The sequence below is a fragment of the Mus caroli genome, unplaced genomic scaffold (genome assembly GCF_978045245.1).
Source record: "Mus caroli unplaced genomic scaffold, Mus_caroli_1 scaffold_17, whole genome shotgun sequence".
In the NCBI taxonomy this organism is placed as follows: domain Eukaryota; kingdom Metazoa; phylum Chordata; class Mammalia; order Rodentia; family Muridae; genus Mus; species Mus caroli.
Window position 1 is genome coordinate 14,604,350 of NW_028227272.1, and position 17,745 is coordinate 14,622,094.

Consider the following 17,745-nt stretch of genomic DNA (forward strand, 5'->3'; position numbering starts at 1 on the left):
GGGAGTGTTGTCTTCTACTTTTTGTTGGATCTCATATATTTGCTGGTGGTATCCCTTGCTAGAATACTTTTATCATGGTCTAAAAGTCTCCAGCAACACAGCTGGAGTTATTTGGTCCAGGGAGCCCTGACAGGTAGAAGTCCACCTGCATTGGGTGCCTCCTTTTCTAGAGGCTGGGTCTTTTCATCTGGATCCATAGCTAGGCTTCTGGACAGAATTAGGGCTCCCCTAAAACAGCCTTTCTTTTATTCATTTTCTTCCTTTTTTTCTCCCCCTTTTCATGAGGAGGCTTCTTCGGCGACATCTTTTCTCTTTCATTCTCCACCATATTGAAACTACAATTTCCTCCCATCTATCTGTAAGAAGGCCCTCCAGCTCCACTCTTGGATTCTGCTATAGGTATGCGCCTCTCAGAGTGTGGTCCTCTTGGAGGTGAGGCAGAGAAAAGTGGGTGTCCCCAGGACAGCTAGGGGCAGGTGAGTATTGGGACTGGGAACCAGATTTACTCTGGAGTCTCAGAAAAGAGGAAAATCAACACTTGTCCGTACATAAAGCCTTCGCTTGTTTTCACTCTCCACAGCAAGCACCCGGCGAGGACCCTTCCAAAGTCTAAAGTACAATGAGAGAAGAACTCACTCAGGGAGTGAACTCCGCAAGGAGGAAATAAGAGGCAGAAGGAAGACCTCAGACAATAAATAGGGCTGTGAGGGAAAGGAAGACAGAAAAAGATAGAGAGGGTGGGAGCGACCTAGAGAGGGAGCAAGGAAGAAGCAAGAAGGAGGGGACAAGTGAGGCGATGAGTGAAGTAATGGACGCACGATGAAGAGGGAAGGAAGTAATGCAGGGAGAAACGAAGAAATGAATCAGGGAGGAAACGGGAAAGTGAGGGAAGGAAGAAGGCAATGAGGGAGATGGTGAGTGAAAGGGTGTGAAGAGACAAGCCAGTGAAGAAGCTATGAGTGAGGGTAAGAATGAGGCCAGGAGAAAGGGAAAGAAGGAGGGCCTAGGTTTGCACCTTCAATAGGCACCTCGAGGGTGGAGCTTCCGGACAGCGGATCCCATCCTTCGGAAGAGCAGCCCGGGTCTGACCCTTCATCCTCTCCCCGCCCCGCCCAACAGCGACCCACTCCCTAGAGTCCCCTTGCGCCTGCGCGCCATCCCACGTGACGGCGAGGCTCCGCCCCCACCTCCAGCCTCCCGCCTCCCGCCTGCTGCGAGAGCGGCCTCAGCTTGCGGCAGCACCAGGTCAGCTGCGAGGCATGTACCGTGCGGGCCCGGCAGCCCTTCGTCGCCGAGCTTGCGCTGCACGCGGGGATGGGAGAGGGAGCGGGGATGGCGGCGGGCGCGGAGATCTGGGCCAAGTACCGCGGGCGCCTGGGGCGGGCGCGGGCGACTGCCTGACGTGGCGGGGGCTTGGCCGGGCGACCCCCGGGCGTCCGGCGCGGGCCTGGCGCTGTGGCGCGGGCCCGCTTAGGCCTGCGCGTGGCTGAAGCGGACCGTGGCCCTCGCAGCCCGGTTGGTCAGGTTCTGTCGCCAGCCGTGGGTCCGAGTGTGGCCTCTGGCTTGTCCCCGTCCCTCGAAGCTATTCGAGCAGTGATTGCAACAGGCAGCGGGCGGGCCTGGCTGCCTCTCCCGGCGTGACCTCAAGCTCTTCAGCCGCGGCTGCGGTTGTTGAGAGAAGCCGGAGAGCCAGCGCTGTCAGTGCAAAATCCCCGGATTGTACTAGTTTAGATCCTGTACAGGCCGAACGAACGGACCTGTCCGGGCTCAACGGGGCCACCTTCTGCCCGCGGCTGCTTCCTAGGGTAAGGCCTGATCTCCGAGATGCTCCTCGTCCGTGCTTTGGGGAACAAGCCACAGAGCACGTCAACACCTCTTGGATGCTCCCTCCCACCCCCGTGGTAATAAGGACCCGCTCCCTCTTCTGCTCTTTCCAAGCTGCTGTTTTTCCTTTTGTTGCACAACTTACTTTGTGATTCGGATGCGTTGAGGACAGATACGGAATGGGAGCCCCCACAGAAGGTTGAGGATGCCTTTCCAGTATATGATTCGTTGAAGATTCCTCTAAAATTTGTTTCAGTGCACAGCTGTTTGTAGTAGCAAACAATGGTAGAGAACCTAGTTTATATGTGTGAGAGGGGCATGAAGTTATAAGCAGAAGCTAATGGAATGTATAGAGGAATATCGTAGATCTGCAGTCACCATAGTCTCCTTAATGTTTTGTCGTAAAAAAAAAAAAAAAAAAAAAAAAAAGAGTGAAGCCAGGTGTGGTGGCCCCTGCCTTTAATCCCAGCACTCTGGAGGTAGAGTTCTGTGAGTTTGAGGCCAGCCTGATCACCAAAGAGTTCCATGACAGCGAAGGCTGTTAGAAACAAGTGGTCTGTATGTGCACCTGGGTGAAGGTGCTCTAGAGACCAGCAGAGGGCGCCTCCACCCGATGTCAGCGCTGGGAGCTCCAGTTCTGGGCAAGAATAGTTTTGCATTAAGTGCACTGAGTACTCTAACCCCACCTTTTCCTTATAGGCAACTTTGTGATCTTTTTGTATCAGCACTCCAGAGTGGTGGAGTTACTGATCTTTTACCATCCTGTCTGGCAATACCAGAGATCCTGGATATTGTTGCATTCTTGATTGTACTAAGTTGCTTTTCTTGAACTTTTCTTGTGCTCTGCCTGTCCAAAGGAGTAGCCATCCTGTTTTACTGTACTTGTTTTTGTGGTGGCCGTTTAGAGAGCAGATGATATCCATCCCCTTCCAAGAGGGCAGACAGGCTGCTCAGCTGACAACTGTGAGGACCACCTCCACATGTGCGTAGTGGGGGAGGGTCAGTGTCTGTTAGGACAATTAGTCACCCACAGATGGGGAAGCCTTGCAGGAGGAAGGTAGCTGAGGTTTGGAGGTAGCAGCCAGAGTTTGGATAGCAGATACTGCTATAGAAACTAACCCTGAGATGCTTGTGAGACAAATTGTCAAGGGTAGAGAAGACAGGTTCACTATCAGAGCATGTTTGTTTTTTTTTTTTTTTTTGAGATTATATGAAGGTGCTAAGCAGATGTGATCAGCTTGAGTCACGGCCAGAATAGGACTATGAGAAACAAACGTGGTCCTCTTCAGAGGACTACAGGTGTCCCTATGGGTCTAAGAACTGGCAATGGGGCAGGCAGGAGAAGGAAGTAAGGTTTTGAGCTAAGCCACATGGAGCCCCAAGTATGAAGCAGGGAGATAGCACTTGGTAAGTAACCATAGTATGAAGCAGGGAGATAGCACTTGGTAAGTAACCATAGTATGATCACAGGAGTATTTTTGTTCCCCTGTTCAGAGGAAACTGGGGATGTTGATGTTGAAGCGAGACGAGAGTTAGGGAAATCCTTTGAAACAACAGTCCTATGCTGGGACTCCAAACAGTGGCCACTGGAAAAAATAAGGGGATGACTATTCAAGATATAGGAGAAGAATCAAGAACAAAGGATCATATAAAACATAGCCTTAAGAAGGAAAAGAGATCACTGAGACTAGGAGGTTTCAGATAGAAATGTAGTATGTAACTGACAAAAACAGACTAGTTAGAAGGGATTCTGGCTGGAGATGCCATTGAGAATACGTGCCCTGGGGACAGGGTGAATTGAAGGAAGGGAAGAAAGAGGTCAGGAGAGGAGGAATTATTCTAAGGTAGAGTTCCAGGCTGGAGAGATCCTAACCCAGAAATAGTTGGCAAGACATACTATAACCATCTCCAGGGCCTTGTGAGAAGGCATCTGGTTTAGGTAGAAGGAAGGTGTGGGTAAGCCAATAGAGGCCCTACATCCAGGAGACAGATGGAAGAGAAGGGAGCACATGTGATGGGAGCAGTAGAGGCTTGAGAGTGCATAGGTCCCGAAGAGGAGATGGGGTTGGGGACAAATGTGCTCCTTCAGTAATAAGAAGGCCTTTAGGCTAGTTTTCCCTCAGCATCTAATTTTCATTTTAAAGTGTACATACTTGGGGGCTGGTGAAATGGTTCAGTAGTTTAAGAGTGCTTACTGCTCTTGCAGAGGACTTGGGTTTTGTTCCCAGCACTTTGGTTGATGGCTCACAATTGTATTCCAGAGGATCTGACACTCTCTTTTGGCCACTGAGGGCTCCTACATAAGTAAAATTAATCTTTATTGTTACTTTATGTGTGCATGTGTGTACCACAGGTTATGAGGGGAGGTCAGAAGGCAATTTTGTGGAGTTCAGTCTTTCCTTCCATCTGTGTGGGTTTCAGGCATTGCATTCGGGTTGCTAGACTTACAGGGCAAATGTCTTTACCCACTGAGTCTGTTTTTTTTTTGTTGTTTTGTTTTGTTTTTTGACTTTTTGAGACAGGGTTTCTCTGTGTATCCCTGGCTGTCCTGGAACTCACTCTGTAGACCAGGTTGGTCTTGAACTCAGAAATCCACTTGCCTCTGCCTCCCAAGTGCTGGGATTGAAGGCATTCGCCACCACTGCCCGGCGAGTCTGGTTATCATTTTTTACTTTTAAAGAGATGGCAGGGAACTCTAAAGTGTAAGTAGAGTAGCATGAAGTGGAGAGGGTCCATGGCCTTCTAAATGGCTGACCTGTGCTAAAAGAACATATGGTTAGCCACTGGCCACAGGCCTCTAGCAACTGACTATAAACAGTTGTTTATGGTTCATTCATATGTGTGTGTGTGTGTGTGTGTGTGTGTGTGTGTGTGTGTTGGCAAAGGAATATTTGTAGTAGGTTTGTTTTCTTGGTTGAGTTTTTATGGCTCCTTTTAAAAATCATGTTTTTTTGCAGTTTTTAAGCATAATGACCAAATTATTAGAAGATAATCTTTAGTTTTTTGTTTGTTTGTTCTAGTACATAGGGTCTCATATAGCTCAGACTTGCCTCAAACTCCCACTGTAGATAAGGTGGCCTTGAATTTTTTAAAATGTGTGTTAGTTGTATGTGTGCATGTTTATATCTCTGTGCATGTTAGTGCATGTACCCAAAGAAACTAGAGACATCAGATCCCTCTAGAGCTAGAATTACAGGCGACTATGAGATTGTCGACATAAGTGATGGGAATTGAACAGAACTCTGGTCCTGTAAAACAGCACATGCTCTTAAACATTGATCCATCACTTTAGCCGCCCACCTCCACCCCCTACACACACACACACACATGCACACATGCGCGCAGATACACACAGAGGAGGGTTGGGTTTGGGGAGCAGCCCTGGCTTTTCTAGAACTCCCTTTGTAGACCAGGCTGGACTCCCAATTTATAGAGATCCACTTGTCTCTACCTCCTGAGTGCTGGGATTAAAAGCGTGCTCTACCATACCCAGCATGCACATATTCTCTTTAATTTTCCCTGTCTTTTTGTCCTGCCTCAAGTCTTCCAAACTCTTTTCTTTGCCCAATGCTGGGGATCAAGTGTTAGACCTCACACTTGCTTGAAAAGTGATTTACTGAAGCACACCCCATCCTCTTTTTTTTTTTTTTGGTTTTTCAAGACAGTTTCTCTGTGCAGTCTTGGCTGTCCTGGAACTCACTCTGTAGACCAGGCTGGCCTCGCCGCCTGCCTCTGCCTCCCAAGTGCTGGGATTAAAGGCATGTGCCACCACTGCCCAGCTCTATCCTCTTTTTTTATTCTATTTTGAGACAGGGTCTCTTAAGTTTCTGGGCTGCTCCTGAGTTGTGATCTTGCAGTCTCAGCCTTCCAGGTAGTTGAGATAACATTCATGAGTCATCATGGCAGCCTCAGACACTCTGTCTTACTGTAGTGCTGAAGGTGACACAATAAGATAAAGAGACCAGGTTATAAGACAGAAGGCCAAGTGGGACCAGGGTGGTGGGAAACAGGGTCACACTGAAGTCACTGTAACAGGTGCCACAGATGCAGTACTGTCAGCCTGTGTGTGTGGCACTGTGCCACCTACCTACCTGTTCACTCCTTGCTCCCTCTGTCTTGCAGCTGACCACAGTAGTGAGGGCTGGTGTGGCTGTCAGGATGGCTGAGGAGCAGGACTTTGCCCAGCTGTGCAGGCTGCCCACACAGCCCTCCCACTCCCACTGCATCAACAATACCTATCGAAGCACACAGCACTCCCAGGCCCTGCTCCGGGGCCTGCTGGCTTTGCGAGACAGTGGGATCCTCTTTGACGTTGTCCTGGTGGTAGAGGGGAAGCACATTGAGGCCCATCGGATTCTGCTAGCTGCATCATGTGATTACTTCAGGTAAGCTACCTACAGTTACCTTTTCTTTTTTGTGTTTGTTTTTTTCAAGAAAAGATTTTTCTATGTAGCTTTGGCTATCCTGGAACTTACTTTGCAGACCACGCTGGCATGAAACAAAGAGTGCCTGCCTCTGTCTCCCAAGTGCTGGGATAAGAGGCGGTCACTACCATGCCCAGCTTATGTTCATGTTTTCAGTGTTTTTATTGGCATATATTAACTATATGTGATAATGGGTTTCATTAGGGCATTCTGATACATGCATATAATGTGTTTTGATCATATTTACCTTAATACTCTTTTTTACACTCCCAAAGACTCCTTTCTTTTTCCCTGCTAACTCTCCTTCTATGTTTTTTTTGGTTTTGTTAGGTGTTTTTTTTTTTTTTTTTTTTTTGGTGATCCACTAAATATATTAGAGTCTTTAATAGGAAAGTTGAATGAGAGATTTATTTAGTGAGTAGAGTACCTTTCCAGTGGCTATGTTACTTAGGAAAATGTCTTACCCTCTCTCAAGGAGGAAAGGTTCTTTTCTGTAACTGTTTCTATAGGGCTAATAACAGTTAGTCCTGACTTTACCATGTTGGGGTACTGGCACTGAAGGTGGCTGGGTCTTCTCTTACCTAGTCTCTCCCACAGTCTGCTGTAGAGGCTCCATCAACCAGCCTGGCACAGAAGAGGTTTTAAGATTTTATCTTTCAGTTTGTCTCTCTGTTGGCCATGTTGTCATTTTCAAAACTGGATTATGACTGGCTTACTTTACAATGTTGTGTTTTATAAATGAGTATTCAACTGCAAATGCAATATTTGGTGAAATTTTTCTTATTGTGGATTTAAAACCCACAGGTGGTCAAAAGTTAGTGTGTAATGAATATAGTAATTGCCAACATTTTGCTACCTTGCTTTTACACACATACCTGCTTTCAAGATGTTATGACACTTTACTCTCACCCAGTTATAAGGCCATTTAAGAAGTTTGCACAAGCCACATTCACTCCTCTGATAACCTCTGAAAGCTAAGGCCCAAAGCTAGAAAATTATGACTGCATAGAGATTATTCACACATCTACATGATCTACACCTTCCCCTGATTAACTACTATCTGCCTTATAACTCCTGTTCCTAAAAATTCCTTCCAGAAGATGTGAACAATGTGCACCCCTCCTCCTAAGGTCCCAACAGCAAATCAGAGCATAATTCCACCAAACTTCACTCTGGGGAACCAGTGAGTTATGCTCTTACCAGCACCTTGGAGGTCTGGGCAGAGAAGTCAACAAGGGAAGGCTGAATAGCAGCAGCCCTGGAAAGTCCAGAGTTCAAGATGCAAAGAGAGATGGAAAAAGGCTGGCTAAATGTGGAGTATCTAGAAATAAGTTTAACTCATGCTTAGTCTGTAGGACTCTGGAAGCTTGCCAGGCCTCTAAAGAGAACCCAAGCAGAGCTAGACATAAAGAAGGTCATTGTGTTCCTTGCAAAGAGCTAGTTCTCTCTGTATTAATCTGAATGTTTACTATATTTCCAGGAAGCTTTATTGGAAGATGTGTGGGCAAAAGGGTGTACTGTGGGACACACTGTGATACACCGTAGCATCCATGCGAGATGATTTGGCGGTAAATTGCACAAACTGGTTGTAAACTTGGAAATAAAAAAGCAAGCAATGCGGGGAGGGTGTGGGGGACTTTTGGGATAGCATTGGAAATGTAATTGAGGAAAATATGTAATAAAAAAAAGCAAGCAATGGTAAAGAAATTGTAGACAACAACAGTAATGCAAGTAATAGGCCTGCCCTATGTTTGCTGTAATAAGAATGTGCAAGATTTGAAACTTTGTGTTGGTGAAAGAGATGGAAACATAGAAAAAGCCAGATTTAGAAACATCATAAGTGTACCAGGAACTCTGCATGTGACAAAAATGATATGGTAAATCATATCAAATTTGATATGGGAGGGGCAATAGATATCACCATTGCCACTGGAAGAACAATGTTAGACCCTTGCTCTGTACCTCATACAATCATTAATGCCAAATGATGAACAGTTTTTGTGTTGCAGTGCTAAAAATCATACCCAGCCGTCTTGGCACATGCTAGACAGGTGCTCTGTTAGAGGCTACACCACCAGACTGATATAGTGTGTGTGTGTGTGTGTGTGTTAGTGTGTTAGTGTGTGTTGGTCTACCACCCATGTATGTTAGTCTACCACCCATGTAGAGAGGCCCATGGCCATTTTTTTCATTGCTCTTTATCTTATTTCCATTTTTGAAATAGTCTCTTAACTGAACCTAAAACTCACTGGCAGGTCAAACTACCTGACCAGTGAGTCTCAGGGGTTCTTCTGGCTCTGTTTTGTATTGCTGGGATGACAGGTGTTTTGAAGCCAGTGTAATGTAGCAAGCTCACTACCCACTACATCATCTCTTTAGCCTTCAAACCTGAGGTTTTTAACATTAAATAGCAAACTAGAGGCAAATACAGAGAAGTATTTTCTAATATAAACTCAGAAGGAAAAAGTCATTCTAAGTTTGACACTAAATACTGAGACAAGAATTGAAATTGATACATTTGATTACATTTAGACAGCTAGACATGGTACTGCACAACTTGTAGTCCCAGCATTTACCTGGACTATATAGTTTAAGTTGGCATACACAAACAAAACAAAACAAAACAAAAAACCCCCGACAAATTTTCACAGCCAAGCATAGTGGTACACGCCTTTAAACACAGCACTCAGGAGGCAGAGGCAGGCAGATCTCTGTGACTTCAAGGACAGCATGGTTTGGTTTACAGAGTGAATTCCAGCATTGCCAGAGCTACATAAAGAGATCTTGACTAAAACAAAACAAAGGCCAACCAACAAAACAAAACAAAAATCTGCCAAATTTCTGCATGTTCAGATCTTCATTAAAGGCTGGGAGAAAGTTTAACTCATCTCTGAAAGGACCTGTCTCTTCTCAGGTAAGAGTTTATAGTAGAAAAGTAGCATAATTCTAGGTTCAAAATGACTATTGGTGCCGGGCGTGGTGGCGCACGCCTTTAATCCCAGCACTCGGGAGGCAGAGGCAGGCGGATTTCTGAGTTCGAGGCCAGCCTGGTCTACAAAGTGAGTTCCAGGACAGCCAGGGCTACACAGAGAAACCCTGTCTAGAAAAAACCAAAAAAAAAAAAAAAAAAAAAAAAACAACAACAACAAAAAAATGACTATTGGAATGGCTTTATCAATGTGATAAGATTTTTCTATTCCATTTATAAAAACATTTCTTCTCCTGGTGGTAGAGTTAGAGCAAGTATTTCCTAGCTCTTAGTATACTTGTGGATGGTGTTGGGGGCAAGGCTCCTGACTCCAGTATGAGGGTGATGTAAGAAGATCAGGTGGATGGGACTATTCAGTTGGGATGTATGTTAACTTTTGGGCCCAGCATCCACATTTGTGGAAATTAAACCTGTCAGATACAGTGTAACATAGGAATGGAGCCATATCCTTTGTGTGAATTAAACGTAAATGGACTTAAGGACATTTGGCAGACTTTACAAGAGTGAAGGTGACTCAAATGCTGCTGTATCACTGAAAAGCCCACCCTAGCATGGGTGATTGCTCCCAAAGCTGTAGTTCTGGACTCTGAACAACTTTTCAGGCTGCTCCAGTAGTCCAACAGCATCCTCTCTTAAAGGTCAATCTGTCAGAATCTCCTTGGGAAGCCCGTGTTTACTGCTTCTAAAAGCTGGGGGAGGGGCAGTGGAGAATCTTGCAAGAGCAAGATTCCCTCCCTCCTGGAAAGACTGGGTCTATCCTGCTAGACCATTCTCAACCTGTGGGTCCCAAACTCCTTGGAGTCAAACAACCCTTTTATAGGGACCACCTAAGACCACCCTGCATATCTGACACTTACATTATGATTGCAAATAGTAGCAAAATTACAGTATAAAGTAGCAATGAAAATAATTTTATGGTTGCAGGTTACCACAACACAAGGAACTGTATTAAAGGGTCACACGTAACATTAGGAAGGAACCACTTTGCTAGACAGTGATATGTAAGAATTGATTTCCCAGATGTGAAGTGGAAACTTATGGTTTCTTTGGAAACTCAGTTCTGTCAGATGGTGTTTTGCTGGCGCAAACATATGAAAGGGTGTTTTCCTGAAGCACACACAGGTGAAAGGATGATTTGCTAAAGCAAGCAGGTGAAAGGACATGTGAAGAGGGATTCTTCTCTTCGATAGCTATACACATGTATTGGTTCACCTTACATTTTGTAGCTGAGCTCCATTTGCAGTGACTTCACAGAGAAAAACACACCACAAAACTTCTTGTAGTGTTCTGGTGGCTTCCTCAGACTCGGGCCAGTTGGCAGAGAGATGTCAGCTGATGCAGACTCACGTGCTGAGGCAAGACCCAGAAGGACATGTGGTATTTGGAGGGTATATAAATGGGACTCAACAGACAGTGATGGAGGCTGGCTTGCATAGCTGGCTTTGCAACTCATTTTTGCTAATCTTGCTTCATTGAGAGAGGCACAGAAGAGAACTTCTCCTGGTGTCCCTATTGGTCCTGGTTGCTTCTGCTGACTGGTGCCAATTTGGCAGCCTAGCTGTTTCTGCTAGGTCATGCTACTGCTGCTGATTCATGTTGGCTATCCTGACTCTACTGAGCTGGACTGCTGGTATATTCGTGAAGTATTTGTGAGTGGATCGAGCTGCTGCTGCTAAATCCTGTTAGCTGAACTGATTTCCTGACAAAGCAGACTGATTTGCTCCAAAGAACAATTTCTAAACAGGTTCACTTCCCCCATATCCTAATAATCTTTCTTTTCCACTAGTTCTGGTGGGTGATGGGGTAGAAGGGAGGTTAAAGCATTTCAGAACCCACATTAAAAGTAGGATTTGAAAAAGCTAAGCTTGCACAGATGTGTCTGAATAAAAGCAAAGTAAAATGCAGAGTTCTCCTGCCCCTAAGATTACCTTGTGGGTTTGGAAGTACAAGCCAGCCTTAGGTTAGAAGACAAGTGCTAGAGAGATTTCAGCACAACTTTTATAGATTTTAATTAATTAATTAATTAATTAATTAACTAGTTAATTTTGGGGAACTGGGTCTCACTGAGTCATTTGCCCAGCCTATAAGTGGAATGTAGACTAGACTGCCTCCCAAGTACTGGGATGGAAGGTATGCACTGCCATACTTGGCTCAGATCTTAAAAAAAAAAAAAAAAAAAAAAAATTCAGACTTTATTGTCACATGATTATAATAACCCAAGGGCCACAAAACAATATTAATAAATATTTCAGACTACCCACCAGCAGAAGATACTTTTTTTTTTTTTTTTTTAAGTTTTTTGAGACTGTTTCTCCGTGTAGCCATGGCTGTCCTGGAACTCACTCTGTAGACCAGGCTGACCTTGAACTCAGAAATCTGCCTGCCTCTGCCTCCCAAGTGCTGGAATTAAAGGCGCACACCACCACCGCAGGACCTGAAGATACCTTTTTTGTTTGTTTTTGTTGCAGTTTTTCCTTAAGAGACAGGGTTTCGTTGTCTGGATGTCATTAATCTTGGACCAGGCCGGCTTCAAACTCAGAGATCCTCCTGCCTCTGCCTTCCAAGTCCTGGGACTAAAGATGTGCCCTGACTCCTCTACCACCACTAATGTGCAAAAGATACCTTTAAAAAAATATATCATTGCCATCTCAGCTTCTCAGTTTTGGGTTTTGTTCTGTTTGTTTTTCTAAGACAGGGTTTCTCTTTGTAGCCCTGGCTGAATTGTAGCTCTGAATTGGAGACTAGGCTGCTTCCAATTGAGAGAACCATATGCCTCTTCTGCCAAGTGCTGAGATTAAACGTGTGCACCACCACACCCAGGCAATCTCAAACTTCTGTCTTTGACTGTTTCTAGTTGGAAACACATTGTAGCAGTGTAATATCAGGTCTTAAATCTTTAAGTCTGTAGCTTTAAGTCTGTTTGTTACATTGTTAAAATATAGGTGAAAGGTCAAAGTAGTTCTCAAAAATGCTGGTTGAGATATTTAGTCTTCCATTTTAGGGCTGGAGGTGTAGCTCAGTAGTAGGAAACTTCTGTCCTACTCTAGCAACACAAAACAATATAATGATGGTGATAGTAATTCTAAGTGTCAAGGCTCTGAATGGAAAAGTATCCTGACAGTCCTGAACCAAGTCACACCACAAAGTCACGCTGTTCAACAAACCTCACAAGAGATTCATTGAAAGAGACACAAAATGGTGGCTGCCTCTGCTAAGGGGAGAAGCAGCAGGGAACTGAGCAGAAGACAGGTTTATATAGTGTTTGAGGGATGAGAAGTTTCTAGGGTGAGGACTGGTGTTATTTCAAGCAAAGCCTGGGGATTGGTGGAACATTGTGCTCGGGGATTGGTGGGTTTAGGGGCTCAGGGGTGGTGGGGTTTTAGTAGATTTTTAAACCTGTAAGTAGACTCAGAACTTATAGCGTACAGTAATAAAAACATGTTTGGTCTTGGTCATTTGCCTCTTACCTTGTAATACCTGATCAGTGTCTCTACTTGAGTATCTTAATGTGACATGGCAGGACCCTCAACTGTTTTGTTTAAACCAGTTCCTATTGAAGTTCTCTTTATCTGCCTAACTGCTTTGCCCAGCATAGGGCCTTATGTCCTCCTAGAATCAGTCTGTCAGCAAGCCTTTAGCTGGTAAACTCAAGGTTTCAAATAATCTGGTCTTAAGTGTACATAATTCATTTATTGTTTGTTTGTTCTTAATGTATGAGTGCTCTATCCGCATGTACACCTGCATGCCAGAAGAGGGCATTAGATTACACTATAGATGATTGTGAGCCACTGTGCAGTTGTTGGGAATGAACTTTAATTATTGCTGTCTGACCTGAGAACAGTACCAGTAGATGATGCAACATGCAAACTAGGTGCTGGCCTGCTCCCAGAAAGTGAGTATAGGGTTCCTGGGACCGTGGGAAGGGAGCCAAGTGATTTCCAGGAGGAATGCCCAGCTTGATCAGGCTCCTGCCATAGACTCATTCCGCCTTTCAGACTGTTGATTCAGAGCACAGAGCAATCAATGTTCCCACATGCAACCCCACCACTGACTCTTGGTTCCTTCTGAATGTTTCTTGTGGCTCACATTCAAGTTCTGGACTGAGTAACTCTTAGTGCCTTGTCTCTTTGCCTTACAGAGGAATGTTTGCTGGGGGATTAAAGGAGATGGAGCAGGAAGAGGTCTTGATCCACGGTGTGTCTTACAATGCCATGTGCCAAATCCTGCACTTTATATACACTTCTGAACTAGAGCTCAGCCTGAGCAATGTGCAGGAGACCCTGGTTGCTGCCTGCCAACTTCAGGTGAGAGTTGCTTTGTTGATCAAGAAGCCTGAGACCTATGGGGGGCTTCCCCAGACACCTGTGATGACTGCTGGTATGAGGTAGGTGAAGAGGGCAGGAATGCCAAGTAATGAGGAACATTATGGAACAGGGTAGGGCACCTTGCTGTTGAGCCTTGGGAACTAAAGCAGAGTGACCCCAAATTCCCTGGCTCGCCCCCTTCTTCTGCTCTTGACTCTTTTCTGATTAAAAAAATGATTTGTTTATTTATGTGTATAAGTCTTTTGCCTGCATGTATGTATGTATGTGTGCCATATCAAAAGAGGGCATCGGGTCTGATAGTACTAGAGATAGGGATGGTTGTGAGTCACCATGTGGGTGCTGGGGTTTGAAGTAGGTCTTCTTCAGGAGTAACATGTACTTTTAACTGTGCAACCATCTCATCATCCCCACCCCCTGGTTTAAGATTCTTTTTTTTATTTATTTTATTTATTTTATTTTACGTGTAGGGGTGTTTTGCCTATATGTCTGTCCATGTGTCACATGCGTATAGTGCCTGTGGAGGCCAGAAGAAGATGCCGGGCCCTGAAACAGGAGTTACAGATGGTTATGATCTGCTGGGTAGTGGTTGGGAACCAAACCCAGAGTCTTCTGCAGCAGCCGGCGGTGTTATCCCTGAGCCACCTCTCTAGCCCCATCTTTTCTTTCCGTTTTTGAGATAAGCTCACGATTGCCCAGTCTGGCCTAGAGTATATGTAGCTTAGGATGCCTAATCTCATGGCAGTCCTGCCTCAGCCTCCAGAGTGCTGGGATTGCAGGCATAAACAAACATTCCTAGCTTGTCCTTTCCTTCTTTGCTGCTTCCTTCCTCTGGCCTGGTTTTCCTGTATGGAAAAAAACAAAACAAAACAAAACCACAAGCTGTCCAACTGGAGGATCGTGTTTGTGATGGCCTATGTTCTGTGATGTCTAGTGACTTTGAAAATCCCATTTCCTGCAGTACACACAAACTTTTCCTGCCCATCAGCTGTGTTTGTCCACTCTTCTCTCTTATTTTATTTTTATAAACAGTCTTAAAGTATTATACACAGGCCTTACATTCACAATCTGGCCTCAGCCAGCTGAGTACCTGGTACCATACACACATACCATAGTGCATGGTCCCTTTTCTCTCTTCTTTATTTTTATCTTTTGTATGTTTTATGCTTTGCTTGTATGTGTGTATGTGAACATGCATGTCTGGTTGTGGCAGAGACAAGAAGAATATGATTCTGGAACTGGGGTTGCAAATGTTGTTAGCTTCCATGTGGGTGGTAAAAGCCAAGCCCAAGTCCTTTGTAAGAACAGTAACTAATCTTTTTAAAACCAAATAAAAAAGGTTTTTTAGGTTTATTTTATGTGTATGAGTGTTTTGCCTGTACCACGTGTGTGCCTCGTTCCTAAAGATATCAGGAAAAGGCATCAGATAGATTGCCTAGAGTTGGCAACCCATGTGGTTGTGAGCCCATGTGGGTCCTGGGAACTGAACCTAGGTTCTCTTGCAGGCAGACACTCATACAAATAAAATCTTCAAAAAAATTTTTTTAATATATAAAATATATACTTTACTTAGAGGTTTCTTTCATTTTTTTCCCCTTAAATAAAAAGTTCAAAACTAAAAACTAACTTTTAGGGAAAGCAGCTGTAAGGAGTAGGAAAGACAAGGAGAAAGAAGAACCCTGGTGGTTCCCTCCAACTAAAGAGCCAGGAGGTCTATGGGAGCAGCAGGGCAGGGGAGGTAGCCCCAGGAAGCTGCCTAGTGCATAGGCTCAGCTACTCTAGAGCTGAAGGGGTAGAGAGCGGCTAATGAAGAAACTCCAATCTCCCCACCTGAATTCAGCAAAGAGGTTAGAGAATTCAGCAGGATCCCAACTGCTTCTTCAGGGGAGGACACTGTACTCAGTCCCACAGAAGGCCTGTGAGTGGGAAGGTGAGGCTGGGTCCCATTGGATAATAAGCTAATATCAAACCAGCATGGTGAGGGAGGATGGCCCCCTACCATCAATTGCAATGATAGGCTGATCAGGAAGGAGGGGAGGGGAGCGAGGGCATTTCTGTAACAGTCTGAACATGTGCAATATTGCTGTGTATCAAGTTTTAGTTGGTAGAACTTGGTGGAATCTGCTAATCAAGTTTGACCACTGCAGCTGGTGGTTTGCCCCCTTTGCTACATCCTGCAATAGACCCTAGAGACATGGATCTGAATCCTAGCAGAATCAGCCTTTTCGGCTTGCTCTAGGAAAGTATGTTCCATTCTGAGTGTGTCTGGTTGGGGATCCTATACTAGATGACCCTCAGCTGTGTCTGTTTGGGATTCCTCACTGCAAGGGATCTTGGTGCAAGGGCATGGGTTATTTCTAGGGTGGCACTGCTCATTCCCAGTCAAGGCCATTGACTCTCACATTCTGCCTTGTCTTCAAAGCTCAGGCCCTTTATTTGGAAGTAGTATTTTAGGGAAAATGGAGGACTAGAAGAGCTGGCTAGGGAATTAAACAATGGCAAATGAATATGTCCAGGCACCACAGAGAACCTGGAGAATCCAAAAATCGGGTATGCATTTCTCTGCTTGTTTGTAGGTATCTATTCAGCCTGTATTATATTATCTGGCAAGTTAGTATGAGTTGTCTTTTTTTTTTTTTTAATTCTAAACATATGTCAATAGACTTCAAATAATAGCAGAATTTCTCTGTGTATAGTTGTTAATTTGTTGGTGATACTAGTTGAATCAGATAGTTATCTTGTGGTTCCCTTAGAGAACTGGTTCTAGGGCTTACTGTGGATATCAGAGTCCAAAGGTCTATAGGCCTTCGTAAAGTGGAGTATCAGTTGGTGTGTAACTTACCTACATGCTTCTTGTATGCCTTAGATCATCTCAAGATTGCTATAATACCAAATCAGTTAAGTGTTACAGAAATAGTTGTTATACAGTCCTGTATAAATGGATGTGGTAAAGCTGGGTATGGAGGAATACACCTTTAATCTTAGCACTTGGGAGGCAGAGACAGGCGGGATCTATGAACTCAGTCTGCAGAATAAGTTTCAGGACAGACAGAACTACAAAAAATCAAAAACAACAACAAAAACTGGTGTGGTAATGGATACTTGGAGGCAGGAGAAATCGTCTGCATAATCTGGGGCTAGGTTGATACATACAGTGGGTTTGAGGACAGCTTGAACTCTACATAGCAAGACTTTATCTCAAACAAAAAAAAAAAAATATATATATATAATGTGTAGGCAGTTTTACCTCCAAAGTAGAACCTGTAAAGAGAGCCACCACCTGTATTTCTATTTTTGGTGAGAATCCAAAATCTTGTTTTCCTAAAAACTATATTAGAAGTAGTGGTGTGTTTAATCTCAGCACTTGGGAGGCTGAGACAAGCTACTGTGAGTTTGAAGCCAGCCTGAACTACTTAGTAAGATCTTATTTAAAACTAAAAGACTTTAGCTGTACCTAGTTTGCTATGCAGGAAGCTTTCCTTTTGTCTTTGTTTTGTCCTGCTTTGCCTGTCAAGTCTGAGGTGTCTTTGAAGAGCCTTCAGGGCTCTGTTGCCTGATTCTTAGCTTCCTCCTTCCTCAGTCCTCTATGGCCTGCCTTCCCTCCTTCCAGTGCTGTGCTGCTAGGGACAGGTAATTCTGCCACCTGGGAATCTTGTACCGAGGAGTAGAGTGGGTTTCTCAGCTCAGGCTGAAGCCCCAGGATAGTTTCACAGCTTTTCAAGAATTCTGACTCTGGGTCTTGGCATTGGTGCTGGTGAATGTCCGGAGATACCTTGCTGACAGTTCTGTGTGTGGTGGCAGTGGCGGGGCCTGCTCTGCAGTTCCAGCTGATGTGCTTGTTCAGAGAATTTTAACAGAAGAAAAGAGCCAGGTATACTATTGGTCACAGGACCTTGGCTCTTCTAGTGTGCCAGTGGCAGGGAGTGGCCACAGGTTCCTTCTAGTCTGTGGCAGCTCCTGCTTCCTTTGCACTCAGACTTTTAACCTAAAAGTAGGTGATGTATGTCAGAAATCCTGTGTGCCGAGTGGTGTTTGTGCTTGTCGTCAGGCTGTTTGTTACTACTTTACCCTTGTTTGTAAGTGGGGATGGAGGCTCTGAAGGGTAAGGAACATGCCCTGTGTTACCACAGCAAGTTTTAAACTAAGCCTGCAGAAAGTTTCAGTTTTCCGTCAGAAGAGGTTGGGG

The 17,745-nt window shown here is 44.7% G+C and overlaps 1 protein-coding gene across 3 annotated transcripts in view; it reads left to right on the plus strand.

Annotated features, from left to right (window-relative positions):
- The first annotated feature begins 1,175 nt into the window (after positions 1-1,175).
- Positions 1,176-17,745, plus strand: part of Klhl22 (kelch like family member 22) — a 34,681-nt gene continuing 18,111 nt past the window's right edge. The window contains exons 1-3 of one of the 3 annotated variants that reach the window (XM_021184725.3): positions 1,176-1,245; positions 5,947-6,209; positions 13,376-13,541. In XM_021184725.3, the coding sequence (XP_021040384.1) occupies positions 5,983-6,209; positions 13,376-13,541 (393 nt within the window). In that variant the 5' untranslated portion in view covers positions 1,176-1,245; positions 5,947-5,982. Of the gene's footprint in view, positions 1,258-1,324; positions 1,806-5,946; positions 6,210-13,375; positions 13,542-17,745 lie in introns of those variants that run through there. The other 2 variants (XM_021184726.2, XM_029470650.2) reach the window with 2 other exon arrangements.